At 41.2% G+C, this 16,868-nt stretch overlaps 1 protein-coding gene across 7 annotated transcripts in view; it reads right to left on the bottom strand.

The window, feature by feature from the left end:
- Positions 1–16,868, bottom strand: part of myo18ab (myosin XVIIIA b) — a 227,897-nt gene that overhangs the window by 127,731 nt on the left and 83,298 nt on the right. For 5 of the 7 annotated variants that reach the window (XM_061973197.1, XM_061973193.1, XM_061973198.1 and 2 more), the window contains 5 exons: positions 15,869–16,013; positions 9,917–10,087; positions 7,529–7,619; positions 3,051–3,243; positions 2,675–2,761 (listed from right to left, as the gene is read on the bottom strand). In XM_061973197.1, coding sequence (XP_061829181.1) covers positions 2,675–2,761; positions 3,051–3,243; positions 7,529–7,619; positions 9,917–10,087; positions 15,869–16,013 — 687 coding nt within the window. The remainder of the gene's footprint in view (positions 1–2,674; positions 2,762–3,050; positions 3,244–7,528; positions 7,620–9,916; positions 10,088–15,868; positions 16,014–16,868) is intronic. The other 2 variants (XM_061973194.1, XM_061973196.1) reach the window with 2 other exon arrangements.

Here is a 16,868-nt window from a genome sequence, read left to right as displayed (position 1 = left end):
CTGCTGGCAACGCCAGAGTGGAAGAGAGTCCAGCCCCTCTCGAGAGAACTGGTTCCAGAGCCCTTGCTGTGTGTCAAAGTGAGTCCAACTATATCTAGCCGGAACGTCTCCACCTCGCGCACTAGCTCAGGCTCCTTCCCCCTCAGGGAGGTGACGTTCCACGTCCCAAGAGCTAGCTTCTGTAGCCGAGGATCGGACCGCCAAGTGCCCTGCCTTCGGCTGCCGCCCAGTTTACATTTCACCCGACCTCTATGGCCCCTGCTATGGGTGGTGAGCCCATTGGAGGGGGGACCCACGTTGCCTCTTCGAGCTGTGCCCGGCCGGGCCCCATGGGGACAGGCCCGGCCACCAGGCGCTCGCCATCGTTCCCCAGCTCCGGGCCTGGCTCCAGAGGGGGGCCCCGGTGACCCGCGTCCGGGCGAGGGAAATCTGAGTCTCGGTTCTTGTATTTCCATAGAAGTCTTCGAGCTGCTCTTTGTCTGATCCCTCACCTAGGACCTGTTTGTCTTGGGAGACCCTACCAGGGGGCATAAAGCCCCCGGACAACATAGCTCCTAGGATCATTGGGTCTTTCATAAATAAATGAATATAAATAATACATATCAATGATCCCCTCCACTTGGTACATTGAAAAGTAGCTGGCCTAGAGAAAAGGTGTGGCCACCCCTGAATGAAAGCCTTATGAGCACTAACAAAAACAATTGTGCTACTTTTGCTACTGATTGCGTGCTAAATGTCAGCAATTTAGCCACTCTCCTTAGTAGAAGTATTGTATACAGGTGGAGCTAACAAACAGGAGCTCAATGATATACATTGAATTAAAGAAAGATATCATCCAAAACATGACAGAGCGTGGAGTGGACTTGAGTAGGAAGCACTAGCACTGCTAGTCTGAGTTGGAAGGTATAGATAGCACTGCTAGTCTGAGTAGGAAGGTATAGATAGCACTGCTAGTCTGAGTTGGAAGGTATAGATAGCACTGCTAGTCTGAGTTGGAAGGTATAGATAGCAATGCTAGTCTGAGTTGGAAGGTATAGATAGCACTGCTAGTCTGCTGGTCCAAAGTGGAATGCTAGATACTGCCATGAAATATGGAGAAGGGTGTATTGACATAGAAGCAGCTCAAAGGAGATACCTTAGAAGTCAGCTCTCCAAAGTAAATGCTGTGCATTATTAGTACATTACCTCATAAAACTACTATAGTTGTTTGTAGTACATTCTTTTGTTGTTTTCCATATAATATTTGTTTTTTATCCAAAAGTTTGTTTTTCTTTTTAAAAGGCACTGTAACTGTCAAATTGTAGTGTTTGGAGGAGGTGCAAACACACAATAAACTCATGTTTTGCAATAAAAGTTTTCCAATGGTAAAAGTTGCTGGGCAATAAGAGTATTTGGTACTAACTGCATCACACATCTTGTATCACAACTCTCACTGTATGCACTATAAATCTCACTTCTGTTACTTCCATGAGTCAGCTTCAGCTTAGGAAACTTGTTTTCAAGTTGTCTTAAATGGGCTAATACACATTTTGAGTAGTTTAATATGTCTGCTATCAGATTTAGAGTTAATAAAAACTATATTTTGTAGGGAGTCACAACAACCAAATGGCATTGATTCAACATGTTTAATATCTACAATTGTCACTTTACAGAAGATTGTTTTAGGTTAGACGTCAACATTTTCCAGGCAAAAAAAGTCAAACTGAAGTAGAAATGCACACTTGTATATCTTCTCTACTATTGGCTTTGAAATGAAACTGCTTCTAAAGGTACTTTCTCTGTGGTTAAATTGCAGTCCTTTTTCCAACTACTGTTGTATTTCATGCATTTCTATCCTCTTCAAATATTGTCCCAGGCAAATCTTGGCCTCACAGATCTTGGAATCAATGACAGCTCCAACCTTCATCAACATTAAACCTTGTTCTCTGTCATGAAAGTCAGAGTCGTGATAGCCAAGAGATAGGAAACACATTTGCCAATGTTAATGTGTATTTCAATTTAAATCTGTGAAAATATAAAAAAATACAATTATACTAAAAAACAAAAGAAAGAAAAAAACATCCACCTTTAAGTGGTGTGGACCAGAGAGGGTTCAAATAGAAAGGGAATCAATTGACATATAGAACATCCTGAAATATATACAGTACAGGCCAGAGGTTTGGACACACCTTCTCCTCATTCAATGCAATGTTTTCTTTATGTTCATGACTATTTACACTGTAGATTGTCACATCAAAACTATGAATGAACACACGTGGAGTAATGTACTTAACAAAAAAATAACTGAAAACATGTTTTATATTCTAGTTTCTTCAAAATAGCCACCCTTTGCTCTGATTACTGCTTTGTACACTCTTGGCATTCTCTCCATGAGCTTCAAGAAAAGGTTTTCACTTCACAGGTGTGCTTGAAGCTCATGGAGAGAATGCCAAGAGTGTGCAAAGCAGTAATCAGAGCAAAGGGTGGCTATTTTGAAGAAACTAGAATATAAAACATGTTTTCAGTTATTTTTTTTGTGAAGTACATAACTCCACATGTGTTCATTCATAGTTTTGATGTGACAATCTACAATGTAAATAGTCATAAAAATAAAGAAAACATTGCATTGAATGAGGAGAAGGTGTGTCCTAAGTTTTGGCCTGTACTATACATGGGAGTTGAGGGTTGTGCTTACCAGAGCTTGAGGCGAGGTTTGGTCGATAGCTGCTACAGACACTGAAGGAGTGGAGTCTATGTCATCTAAAGCAAGTTCTATGTTTTCCTAAATGCAGGAGGGCATAAGGGCTTTGGTTAGTTACCTAGACAAAAAAGAGCGGGACATGAAATCAAATGTAATACACAAAAGCAGAAAGTCAGTTAAGAAACTATCCATTACTTGATCTGGTTGAATAAATCTGATCATTGGATTTGAAGAGCAATATCTACAAAGCAAATTCAAGTTGACAGAAGGTGAGGATGAAGAAGACTATGACTACAGTGCATACAGAAGCTATTCCGGCCCCTTTAATTGTTATATTGCTCAAATGTTGTATGTGTTGCCCCAACAGCACCTCCTTGTATTTCTCCACCTCCTGGAAAAAGGTTCGTTCATGGAACAGGGTCTGCAACCTCTCCTGGGTGTAGTTATGGCAAAGCTCCTCAAATGTAGCTCCCCGCTGCTGCTGTGCAAGATGTGGGTTCTGGAATCCTGGAGTATCCACAATTAGCAGGGAACACAAAGAGTGTTGACTTGACTTCAGAGCTCTGAAAAGAGAGGAGCAGAACATGACACCTTCAGGCTCTAAAAGACACATTGAAACAGAAATATCCAACTTTACAGTCAAGTTGATGAATGGACTCAAATTAGAAGATCAGCAAAAATAGCTGTCATTAAGATTCAATTCCCTGATTCTTGACATTATAGATAGACAAGCTTCTTCTTTTTTTTTTACAGTGAAATGATGTGCAATAGTATCTGTTATTCTACATGGTCTAGATTAGCTCTTTCTTCCAGGCCAAACTAAAGGAGAGATGGAGTGAGGACCTTCTACTAAAAGTATCTTGTAAAGAAATGTGTTTTGAATGAAACTGGTCCTTAAGGGTTTTTTTGATTGATTGATTGAAACTTTTATTAGTAGATTGCACAGTGAAGTACATATTCCGTACAATTGACCACTAAATGGTAACACCCCAATAAGTTTATACACTTGTTTAAGTTGGGGTCCACTTAATAAATTGATTCATGATACAGATATATACTATCAAATATATACTATCAACATAATACAGTCATCACACAAGATAATCATTAGAGTATATACATTGAATTATTTACATTATTGACATTATTTACAATGCGGTGTGTGGGATATGGAGGGAGGGGGGGGTGTTAGGTTTGGTTGGTATCAACACTTCACACATCAACAACTGCATCATCAGAGAAATGGATATTGAAACAGTGTAGGTCTGACTTGGTAAGATATGTACAGCAAGTAGTGGACACAGAGAGAGAGACCAGAAAGTATAAGGGGGGGTGAGTTTTTCCTTGCCCTTATGTGGGCTTTGTACCGAGGATGTCTTTGTGGCTTGTGCAGCCCTTTGAGACACTTGTGATTTAGGACTATATAAATAAACATTGATTGATTGATTGATATAAGAAAAAGTGTCTACATTTGATTGTTTGATTGTTTACATTTGAGTATTTACAATTCGAAGAGGTATTATGTGGAAGGGGGAGGGTGTTAGTTTAGGGTTGTAGCTGACTGGAGGTGTTGTTTTAGTGCGGTTTTGGAGGAGGATAGAGATGCACTTTCTTTGACACCTGTTGGGAGTGCATTCCACATTGATGTGGCATAGAAGGAGAATGAGTTAAGACCTTTGTTAGATGGGAATCTGGGTTTAACGTGGTTAGTGGAGCGCCCCCTGGTGTTGTGGTTATGGCGGTCATTTACGTTATGGAAGTAGTTTGACATGTACTTTGGTATCAGGGAGGTGTAGTGGATTTTATAGACTAGGCTCAGTGCAAGTTGTTTTACTCTGTCCTCCACCCTGAGCCAGCCCACTTTGGAGAAGTGGGTAGGAGTGAGGTGTGATCTGGGGTGGAGGTCTAGAAGTAATCTGACTAGCTTGTTCTGGGATGTTTGGAGTCTAGATTTGAGGGTTTTGGAGGTGCTAGGGTACCAGGAGGTGCATGCGTAATGGAAAAAGGGTTGAACGAGAGTTCCCGCCAGAATCTTCATGGTGCTTTTGTTGACCAGAGAGGAGATTCTGTAGAGAAATCTTGTTCGTTGGTTGACCTTTTTGATGACCTTGGTTGCCATTTTATCACAGGAAAGATTAGCCTCTAGAATGGAACCTAGGTAGGTGACCTCATCTTTCCTGGTGATAACAATGTCACCCACTTTTATAGTGAAGTCATTGACTTTCTTAAGGTGGATGTGGGACCCAAACAGGATGGATTCAGTTTTACCCAAGTGTATGGATAGCTTGTTGTCAGCGAGCCAGGTGCAAATTCTACAGAGTTTGGCACTGAGGATTTTTTCCACCTGTGACTTGTCCTTGTCTGATACCAGCAGGGCCGAGTCATCCGCAAACAAGAACAATTCACAGTCGCATGCTGATGACATGTCGTTTACATACTGTATATTAGGAACAGTAAAGGCCCTAATATACTGCCTTGGGGGACTCCACAGCTTACTGAAAGGGGGGGGGCGGGGGGGGGACACGGTGCCTTTCACCTCTACCACCTGTTCCCTCCCCTCCAAGTAAGATTGCATCCAGTTCCATGAGGTTTTATCAAATCCGATTGCTCTGAGCTTATCCAACACTATAGCGTGGTTAACGCTGTCAAAGGCCTTCTGAAGGTCCAGCATGACCATGCCCACGTCCACCTCATGTTTGATGTGGTCGCTCAGATAGAGAAGGCATGTGTCAGTGGAGTGGTTAGTTCTGAAGTCAGATAGAGAAGGCATGTGTCAGTGGAGTGGTTAGTTCTGAAGTCAGATAGAGAATGCATGTGTCAGTGGAGTGGTTAGTTCTGAAGTCAGATAGAGAAGGCATGTCAGTGGAGTGGTTAGTTCTGAAGTCAGATAGAGAAGGCATGTGTCAGTGGAGTTGTTAGTTCTGAAGTCACATAGAGAAGGCATGTGTCAGTGGAGTGGTTAGTTCTGAAGTCAGATAGAGAAGGCATGTGTCAGTGGAGTGGTTAGTTCTGAAGTCAGATAGAGAAGGCATGTGTCAGTGGAGTGGTTAGTTCTGAAGTCAGATAGAGAAGGCATGTGTCAGTGGAGTGGTTAGTTCTGAAGTCAGATAGAGAAAGCATGTGTCAGTGGAGTGGTTAGTTCTGAAGTCAGATAGAGAATGCATGTGTCAGTGGAGTGGTTTGTTCTGAAGTCAGATAGAGAAGGCATGTGTCAGTGGAGTGGTTAGTTCTGAAGTCAGATAGAGAAGGCATGTGTCAGTGGAGTGGTTAGTTCTGAAGTCAGATAGAGAAGGCATGTGTCAGTGGAGTGGTTAGTTCTGAAGTCAGATAGAGAAGGCATGTGTCAGTGGAGTGGTTAGTTCTGAAGTCAGATAGAGAAGGCATGTGTCAGTGGAGTGGTTAGTTCTGAAGTCAGATAGAGAATGCATGTGTCAGTGGAGTGGTTTGTTCTGAAGTCAGATAGAGAAGGCATGTGTCAGTGGAGTGGTTAGTTCTGAAGTCAGATAGAGAAGGCATGTGTCAGTGGAGTGGTTAGTTCTGAAGTCAGATAGAGAAGGCATGTGTCAGTGGAGTTGTTAGTTCTGAAGTCACATAGAGAAGGCATGTGTCAGTGGAGTGGTTAGTTCTGAAGTCAGATAGAGAAGGCATGTGTCAGTGGAGTGGTTAGTTCTGAAGTCAGATAGAGAAGGCATGTGTCAGTGGAGTGGTTAGTTCTGAAGTCAGATAGAGAAGGCATGTGTCAGTGGAGTGGTTAGTTCTGAAGTCAGATAGAGAAGGCATGTGTCAGTGGAGTGGTTAGTTCTGAAGTCAGATAGAGAAGGCATGTGTCAGTGGAGTGGTTAGTTCTGAAGTCAGATTGGAATTTGTACATGAGTTTATTAGTGGCAAGGTAACTATCGACCTGTTCATAAACTATTTTTTCCATTACTTTGGAAATGGAAGTGAGAATAGAAACAGGTCAGTAGTTGCCAGGTTCTAATTTGCTTCCTTTTTTAAAGAGGGGAGTTACTCTTGCTATCTTAAAATCTTTTGGTACTTGGCCTTGAGAAATTGAGAGGTTTATTATGTGTGTGATGATCGGGGCAATGATGGAGGCAGAGTCCCTGAGGAATCTGGAGGGGATATTGTCAAGGCTGCTGGCCTTGTTTGGGTGGAGCTACTAAACTAGTCTCTCAAGAAAATTGACAAGATCTTCTCGACGAGAAGCTCAGGTTGGGCACTCAGACTTTACCACTTCTGAATGTAATCTCAAACAAATTCTGATCAATTTGTGAGCACAGCTCGAGCAGACCAAGCATTGGAATGTGTCTGCTCACCAAAACAATCCTTTGCACTGGCCTGGTGAACACTCCAGTGAGACCATTGCAGAGAAAGATGCTGTGAATTCCATTCTTCAAAGACACCTGGGATGTTTTACTCTGTTCAATGATGCCTCGTGGACGACTTGCAGGCTTACGGACAAACCTGCACCTATGGACTACGACACAAATACACCCTAGACCCTTCACCCCCACGGTATGATGGACTACTGGGCAGTGCCAGTTTCCCCTTCCCCAGTTGCAAGTCTCAAGTTTGTGTGTGTCCTAATATGTGCTCATACACTATGTGCTTATTGTTGGTGGAGTTTTTTTCTGGTCTCAAACTTTGCACTCCCCTTTTTTTTCTCCTCCTCCTACCGTGTTTACTTTTCATGGTGGTGAACCATTAGTCTTCCTGTTCTGTCCATCTTATATACTCTGTCTGATCTTTGACAGGCTGAAAACTCATTCCGTTGCACCTTTTGAGTGAAATGACGATAACATTCTATTGTAGTGTGTTTGTGTTTCAATCACAATGTCAAAGAGAGACCTGTTGATAAGGGAGACGATGAGAGTGAAGAGCTCTGAGTAGAGTCCCGATGCCATGGCCTCCAAACACTCCATAGCTGTGACCTTACAACCTGACAGAACACATATACAGGTTAGAGGGACATGTTCTAATTATATTTTGACTGTGGAATTATTGCAAGGTTTCTATATGCTGGGAACAAAATATGATAGTAGGAGTGGGTATCAATATTCAGTACAGTTCTGTAGTAGTAAGATTAGTAGTAAACCAATTGAAGAAGTGAGTACAATAGATCAATTGAATAAAGGAAGCAAAAATGAGGTCTGATTATTGCCGCCTGATAGCAGAGTCAACTCTCAGGATAGTCTTACGCTGGACAATAGTTTTTCACCTGCACAGATGAAGGTAAGCGTCTAACTAAAATTCAGGCCCAAACACAGGAAAGTGTGGTTGTATTTCACCTCAAAAGGTAGAGACTCAGACACCTGCAACAAGTACTTAAGAGTGATGTTGTGCTAGTAACATATTGGAAGTAATGTCTGTGGTAGGTCTTATGTGTGAAATGTTACTTGTTGCCTACAAAGTAATAGCACTGAAATAAAAGCTATAGTAAAGGCAGGTGCTACTGGAGATGATTATGTTCTTCATAGAAAGAAAAAAGGAATACAAAATAAGGAGGATCAAGAAGGGAAGGAAAAAATGGCAAATGTACACACTTAGGATCTTATTTTCCTGTTATCGCTTAAATGTGATTTTATATTTAAATGATGCTACCTTCTGCCATTTGTATTCCTCCTTTCAGCCTGCGGACACGTCAATTCTCCGTAAACTAGGCCCAAGGCTAAAATCTGGAATGAAGTCGGACTCATTACTAATGAGGCGGACTTTGCCCCAACGCCTTTTTGGGGGGCTTTGTAAAAATGTGGAGCATGGAGTGAACACTTGTGAATGTCACTGAAATCCATTAAAAGGATAAGACTTAAGTCTTATAAATATATATAATCCTGGCAATGCTGATGTGTACATGTGTTGTCATGGTGAAGCTCCTGCTTTTTTAAAGAATTGAAAAACTATCAAGAGTTGACGTAAATATATAGGAACCACATGGGTTAGCCTACTCTATACAGTATTTACAACCTTACTAGTGTTCACATCCACAGGAACCACATGGGTTAGTCTACTCTATACAGTATTTACAACCTTACTAGTGTTCACATCCACAGGAACCACATGGGTTAGTCTACTCTATACAGTATTTACAACCTTACTAGTGTTCACTTCACAGCCACAGATGGTTCATCTAATTATTTACACATTACTTTGGCATTTTTGCTTTGATGACTCTGACATGAGTCTTCCTGGTAAATTTCTGAGCAGCTTGCATTTTCCTTTTAGTTTCTGCTTTAGTGGATTCTGCCTTGGATTTTATTGCCACTCTGTTTCTTGGACTCCCTCTCCACTTCCAACTGCTCCAAATGCACAAATCATAAAGAGTAGAAACAATGTTTATTCTATTAGCTAACTTTCTTTATCTGAATAGCCTTTTGTGATTTATGGCATGAAATAACAAATATCTTGTTGTTTATGTTTCAAAATGATTCAACTATTGGATGTCAAAATATAAAGAGTAGAAGAAAATGTCAGCTACTGTCTTGTTGTAAAACATCAATGAAAATGAAAGTTAGACTATACTGTAGCAAACATGTCTGCCACAATCATGTGTGTTCTTAAAAGTGTATTCCATCTTGGATTAGTGCTTACATGGTCAACAAGTCAAATGAATGTTTTATCATACATTTGTCCAAATGGGAGCAAGTAGACACATTGTGGCTTTCCTGGACGTGGTCTACATGGCTGGATGTGGTCTACATGGCTGGACGTGGTCTACATGGCTGGACGTGGTCTATATGGCTCGACGTGGTCTACATGGCTGGACGTGGTCTACATGGCTGGACGTGGTCTACATGGCTGGACGTGGTCTACATGGCTGGACGTGGTCTACATGACTGGATGTGGTCTACATGGCTGGACGTGGTCTACATGGCTGGACGTGGTCTACATGGCTAAAAGAAACATCTAAAGAAGACAATCCCTCTGACATCTTCCACTACTTGAAGGAAAAACGTATAAAAAACCTGACAATGTCGGACAAGCAGAAATGCACAGAGTCATGTTTGTTTACAGCGCAAGTCTCTGCCTTTTCGTCTACTTTTGTTTATGGTATGTGCTGTGCATGTCAAAACAAATAAAGTATTCTAATTTAAGGTGTCCTGCATTAAAACGCACGTCATAATCGGATATTTTTTGACAGGATGCATGTACACGGTAACATTCTAATCAGAGTTATGATTAGATGAAATACATTTTGCTCATGTACACATGGCTAATAATGGCAATTAGAGTTGATACCTGAGTTGTCACCTTGGGTAGTTTCATCTGGTCCTCCTCTGAAGGAGGTGGAGTGCTGCAAGCCTTTGGGAGGGTGCTTGAATATAGTCGATGTCAGCTCCTCTAAGGTGCAGCCCAGGAGGTAGGCCGCCTTCTGAGCCCATTCATGGCGGGTAAACTGCCTGCGTCCAGCTAAAATGTTTGTACATTCATTAGTGGGACATTAAAACACATACAGCAACAATACACACACACACACACACGTGCATGCATACACATACACACTTTCTAGTAGATACAAACACATATACAGTACATATAATACAAACAATTACAACAAAGTAAATAAATAATAAATAAAATAATAATACAAAGAAATAAATAATTCCACAAGAGAGGGACTATCGCAGGGCAGTTGGGCAGCACCACCAGGTAAGGGTGTAACGGTACGTGTATTTGTATTGAACCGTTTCGGTACGGGGGTTTCAGTTCGGTTCGGAGGTGTACCGAACGAGTTTCCACACGAACATATTAAGTAGCCGCCTCCGCTTCCTTCTGCCTGTCTCTGTCAGTCCTCTACACACACCCAGCATTGTCCCGCCCACACAACCATCTGATTGGTTACACACAGAGCGCTAACAGCCAATCAGCAGTGAGTATTCAGAGCGCTAACAGCCAATCAGCAGTGAGTATTCAGAGCGGTAACAGCCAATCAGCAGTGCATATTCAGAGCGGTAACAGCCAATCAGCAGTGAGTATTCAGAGCGGTAACAGCCAATCAGCAGTGCGTATTCAGAGCGCATGTAGTCAGTGCTAAGCGTTTAGCAGGTAAGCATCAGGCAGCGGACTCTCCCTCCCAGTCAACTACTAGTAACATCACTATGAGCCCGTTGACCTTCTAGAAACAAACTGCAGCTCAGCTCGCTCGCAGTCATGGCTTGAGGTGAAGGCTAATTCGCTTTTAGCGTAACATTAGCTCATTTTGCGGTGTGTGTGTGTGTGTGTGTGTGTGTGTGTGTGTGTGTGTGTGTGTGTGTGTGTGTGTGTGTGTGTGTGTGTGTGTGTGTGTGTGTGTGTGTGTGTGTGTGTGTGTGTGTGTGTGTGTGTGTGTGTGTGTGTGTGTGTGTGTGTGTGTGTGTGTGTGTGTTACGGACAGCAAAGCCCTGTCTGTCTGTTAGTTCACTTGACCTTTTTCTGTGTTGATTGAGCTGTTTTGAAGCAGCAAAAAAGGACATTATGTTAAATGAAGAGTTTCTGTCTCTGATAGTTGATATAATAATGTAAGTGCATCATTAAGCCTACATGAACTCCATGGTGTTCAGGGATGAATAGTCTCTCCTATTGCTATTGTACTATTTTTTTCAGCTATAGTTACATTAATCATTAGTAATGCAGCAGCCTAGTTTTGAATGGCAGGGTCCCTGCTATCACATGTTGATACAAATATAACATTTACATAATAAAAATCAACTACATGCTTCCCAAATGTTGTAATAAATTAAGCATGATGAGTTGACTTGAAACTGTTTAATGTTGCACTTTTTATATGTAGAAGAAAAGTTTTGTCATTTTATTTAATCTGAGCAACAACTTGAGGCAGTTTAATGTTGATTAACGTGGGCAGAATTATTATAGTGTTCCCAATGTTAAAAGGATAAAGCCATTGTTTACAAATTTGGTTAATAAATAACCAAAAAATGTATATTTTGTTGTTTTCTTACTGTACCGAAAATGAACCGAACCGTGACCTCTAAACCGAGGTACGTACCGAACCAAAATTTTTGTGTACCGTTACACCCCTACCACCAGGGCCTAATATGTGGGGAAAATGGCCTCCCCTAACCCCACACCATACAGGAGTCAGACCCCCCTAGCCCCCTGGGGAGGGAGGGAGCCCAAGGAGATTCGACGCCAGAGGGGCACAGGCCCCCCAACACCCTCGGGCACCGCTACCCGTCCAACCACCCATGAGAGGGACAGCCCACTCACTACTAATTAACCCTCACTTTTTCACGGTAGAAACACTTTCTCATGTTGCTTTTTTCCATTGAAATTGTCAGCATAATTACATGTACAAAAATTCAGTTGACAAAATTCAAATGCAAAAAACTCAGTTACAAAAATGTTAGTGTCAAAAAAAGCTTTCTTTGTAAAGACACAAATGAAGCTCCAAAGACATGCGGTCTTAGTAGATCACAGGCATGGTATAGATCGCACACGCTGTTTTGCTAATTTCAGCTTCTTTCAGCTTCTTTCAAACTGAAACTCTTTTTTTAGAAATGACTTGTTGAGCATTGTTTTTTGTAATAAAATCCATCTCCATGGCCAGCAGACTCCTCCTGCTCCATCTTTTTGTCTTGTCTTTCTTTCATAGTTCTTTTGATTGATTTCACATTCACATTAACAACACATTCAAACCCTCTTCATCCCCTGCCCCTGCTGTCACTCTAAACAAAAACAGAAAACAAAAGTAAGAGTACAAAAGTACCCAGAAAAAAAATTAATAAATAAATGAATAATATATTTAAAAAAGAGTTCAATACAAGGCACTTGAAACAAAGTAATTGAAAGCTGAAACACAGTTTAGAAGCAGCATGACAAGGCCTGAAACGTGGGAAGTCATATTTAGGTCCATGTCGAGGGCTCTTCCTGCACTTGTGTAGAGGATTGGTCAAAAAAAGTCAAAAAAGGTCTCCACACTTTAAAAAACTTGTTTTCAGAGCTCCGTAATGTATATCTTATTTTCTACAGCTTCAGGTTTGCAAGCACGTCCCTTATCCAGTGGGAGACTGAGGGCGGGACAGTCTCCTTCCACTTCAACAATATCAGGCGGCGTGCGAGGAGCGTGGTAAAGGCAACTATTTTGTGAACCCCGACAGGTAGTTTCATCCCTTCAGGAATGATTCCAAATACAGAAATGAAAGGGTTTGGATCAATTTGAATTGTTAAGACCGTGGAGAGAGAGAGTGCTTCCAAGATGGACTTCCAGTAACCCTTTAGCTTCGGACAAAGCCAAAACATGTGTATTAATGTTGTGTTATCTAGTTTACATCTATCGCATAATGACTTCATTTGGGGAAATAGTTTTGCTAATTTTGCTTTTGAGAAGTGCACCTGGTGTATGACTTTAAATTGGAGCAGTGAGTGTCGTGCACACATTGAAGATGAGTCAATCCTTTTCTCAATTCTTGCCCAGGTTACATCATCTATTGATGTTTGGAGGTCTTGTTCTGATTCTTGGCATGGAAGTGCATTCTAATCCTGAGAGTAAATTAAGTATATGTGAGATTGCCCTCTTCTTTGTTGGATTTAAAGACATCATTTCATCTGTGGTTGATTTAGAGGGTTTGTTAGGGAACTGCGGAAGAATTGTTTTAACATAAGGTCTTATCTGGAAATATCTAAATATATGGGAACTGGGTAGATTACATTTCTTGGACAACTCCATAAAAGAGGCGAATATATTGTCTATGAAAAGATCATTGAAGCATTTCAAAGCCCTTTGATGCCACATATTAAAAGCTGTTGAAGGTGGAAAGCAGTGATTTGATGCTCCTGGGCTGAAAAGGCTCATTCCTTGCAGGTTCAAATGTTTTCTAAATTGACAGTATATTTTGAGCGAATGACTTATTACAGGATTAATGTTAATTGTCTTCACTGATAGAGGCAAAGCTGCAGCCATTAGGGCTGCTAAGGAAGCAGAACCAAAAGATTGTGTCTCCAGCTTCACCCATGTAGGACTTTCCTGATGTAGGTAGTAATATGTCCAGTATGGTAAGTTGGTGGCCAAGTAACACATACAGAAATTTGGAAGGGCCATACCTCCATCATGTTTTGCTCTTTGTAAAAACTCCTCGCGCAGACGTGGCTGTTTGCCATTCCAAATATAAAATGAGATTATTGAGTCTAATATTTGAAAAATGTAGCAGGGATAAATACAGGCAAGCATTGAAACAGATCCACATATTTTGGAAGCACAGTCATCTTAATTGCATTGACTCTGCCTAGAAGTGAAATGAAAAGAGGAGTCCAATTAGCCAGATCTTGCTTGGTTTGTGTAAACAACTTCCCAAAGTTTTGCCTGAAGAGGTCTTTAAAATTCTTTGTATCATTTTGTGTTGTCATGATGCTCATGCATGAATGACATCAAAACATTCAACCTGATGAAATATATACAATCATTTCTGCAGTTAACACTAATTATTGATTGGAAACAAGTGGACTACAGGAAGGATATAATGTAGTAAATACAGCCCTTACACTAAGACAGGCTGAAATGTGTGCGTAGTTTGTGTAAATGCCAGCTGGCTCCTCCTCCTCCTGCAGTACACATTTACATCTACCTCAGAAAAAGTTTTGCTTTGTGAGCGCAGCGTTGTGATTGGTCAGCTTTTATAGTACATCGTTTCCAATTTTGTCTTTCAAGCGACCACTGCCTTCACTCATTGAAGGTTGGCTAAGTTTAGGAAGGTGAAAGACCTCTGGACTATATGCACTAGAGATGTCCAATGATGGCTTTTTTTACCGATATCTGATATTGTCAAACTCTTAATTACCGATACCGATATATATATATATATACATACTATATACAGTGGTGGATTTTAACACATTATTATGCCTCATTTTGTTGTGATGCCCCGCTGGATGCATTAAACAATGTAACAAGGTTTTCCAAAATAAATCAACTCAAGTTATGGAAAAAAGTGCCAACACGGCACTGCCATCTTTATTATTGAAGTCACAAAGTGCATTATTTATTTTAACATGCCTCAAAACAGCAGCTTGGAATTTGGGACATGCTCTCCCTGAAATAATCCTGATACCCACTACAACTATGGGAAATACTTTACTTTGACTTGGGCTCAATCTGCCCTGTTCTTAACGTATTTGTATGAGTAACAAAAATGTGCAAATAAAAACAAGAAAGGCACAAAAATAAAAATAAACTGCTTTAGTCTAGACTAGTAGACAACACAGCCATCCTTTAAAGTGCATGAACATTAATAAAACTGCTTCAGTCTAGACTAGTAGATAACACAGCCATCCTTTAAAGTGCATGAACATTAATAAAACTGCTTCAGTCTAGACTAGTAGATAACACAGCCATCCTTTAAAGTGCATGAACATTAATAAAACTGCTTCAGTCTAGACTAGTAGAAAACACAGCCATCTTTTAAAGTGCATGAACATTAATAAAACTGCTTCAGTCTAGACTAGTAGAAAACACAGCCATCCTTTAAAGTGCATGAACATTAATAAAACTGCTTCAGTCTAGACTAGTAGAAAACACAGCCATCCTTTAAAGTGCATGGGGAAAAAAGGCACAAAACCTAAATAAAACAGCTTCACTCAGTCCAGACTATTAGTCTATTTGTGCAACAGATGAAGCTCAAAGAGTGGGCTAATTCTTTTTCTCCTTGTCATCACGTGTGATTGAATACAAGCATCTGCAAGGGGTTCTGGGTATTTGTTCTGTTGTGTTTATGTTGTGTTACGGTGCAGATGTTCTCCCAAAATGTGTTTGTCATTCTTGTTTGGTGTGGGTTCACAGTGTGGCGCATATTTGTAACAGTGTTTAAGTTGTTTGTACAGCCACCCTCAGTGTGACCTGTATGGCTGTTGACCAAGTATGCGTTGCATTCGCTAGTGCGTGTGTCAAGCCGTAGATAGTATGTGACTGGGCCAGTACGCAAAGGCAGCGCCTTCAAGGATTAATTGGCGCTCTGTCCATCTTCCTGCGTCCGTGTACACAGTGGCGTTTTAGAAAGTCACAAATTTTACTTTTGGAAACCGATACTGATAATCTTGAAACCGATACTGATAATTTCCGATATTACTTTTTAAAGCATTTATCGGCCGATAATATCGGCGGTCCGATATTATCGACCATCCCTAATATGCACCAACACCTAGGGGCTGCTTTCACCTTGGGAGAAGTTGAAGTGAAACCAGCAGTGAGGATGTTTCTACCTTGAGTTGCTCCAGCAGCACCCAAGTGGCAAATGGCGCCTAGAATGAGCCAGAGAGCCTTCTGTTCATCAACAGAGATGCCCAGCACCTTCATGGCTGCCTGCAGTTTAGTGAACTGTTGTGATGCTCGCTGCTTGTCCTCAGGCTACACAAGACAAGATCACACCTTGGTTATTGTGGAGCTCACATCACACAACTACATGCATGCACTCGACTTCTTTTACTGACATACTGGCCTGGTCAAAAGTCTGCATACACTTGTAAAGAACATCATGTCATGACTTTACAATCATTTCTACAACTCTTATGTTTTTGTGATGTAGTGATTGGAGCACATACTTGTTGCTCACAAAAAACATTCATGAAGTTTGCTTCTTTTATGAATTTATTATGGCTCTACTGAAAATGTGAGGGTGAAAAGTATACATACAGCAATGTTAATATTTGCTTACATGTCCCTTGGCAAGTTGACCTGCAATAAGGCGCTTTTGGTAGCCATCCACAAGCTTCTGCTTGACCACTTGACCACTAAATTGCTGCAGTTCAGATAAATGTGTTGCTTTTCTGACATGGACTTGTTTCTTCAGCATTGTCCACACCTTTAAGTCAGGACTTTGGGAAGGCCATTCTAAAACCTTCATTCTAGCCTGATTTAGCCATTCCTTTACCACTTTTGAGGTGTGTTTGGGGTCATTGTCCTGTTGGAACACCCAACTGCGCCCAAGATCCAACCTCCGGGCTGATGATTTTAGCTTGTCCTGAAGAATTTGGAGCTAATCCTCCTTTTTCATTGTCCCATTTAAAGCAGCAGTTCCATTGGCAGCAAAACAGGCCCAGAGCATAATACTACCACCACCATGCTTGACGGTAGGGATGGTGTTCCTGGGATTAAAGGCCTCACCTTTTCTCCTCCAAACATATTGCTGGGTATTGTGGCCAAACAGCTCCATTTTTGTTTCATCTGACCACAGAACTTTCCTCCAGAGGTCTTATCTTTGTC

The sequence above is a fragment of the Nerophis lumbriciformis genome, linkage group LG17 (assembly GCF_033978685.3).
Source record: "Nerophis lumbriciformis linkage group LG17, RoL_Nlum_v2.1, whole genome shotgun sequence".
NCBI classification, from domain to species: Eukaryota; Metazoa; Chordata; class Actinopteri; order Syngnathiformes; family Syngnathidae; genus Nerophis; species Nerophis lumbriciformis.
This window is presented reverse-complemented; position numbering and strand designations above follow the sequence as displayed.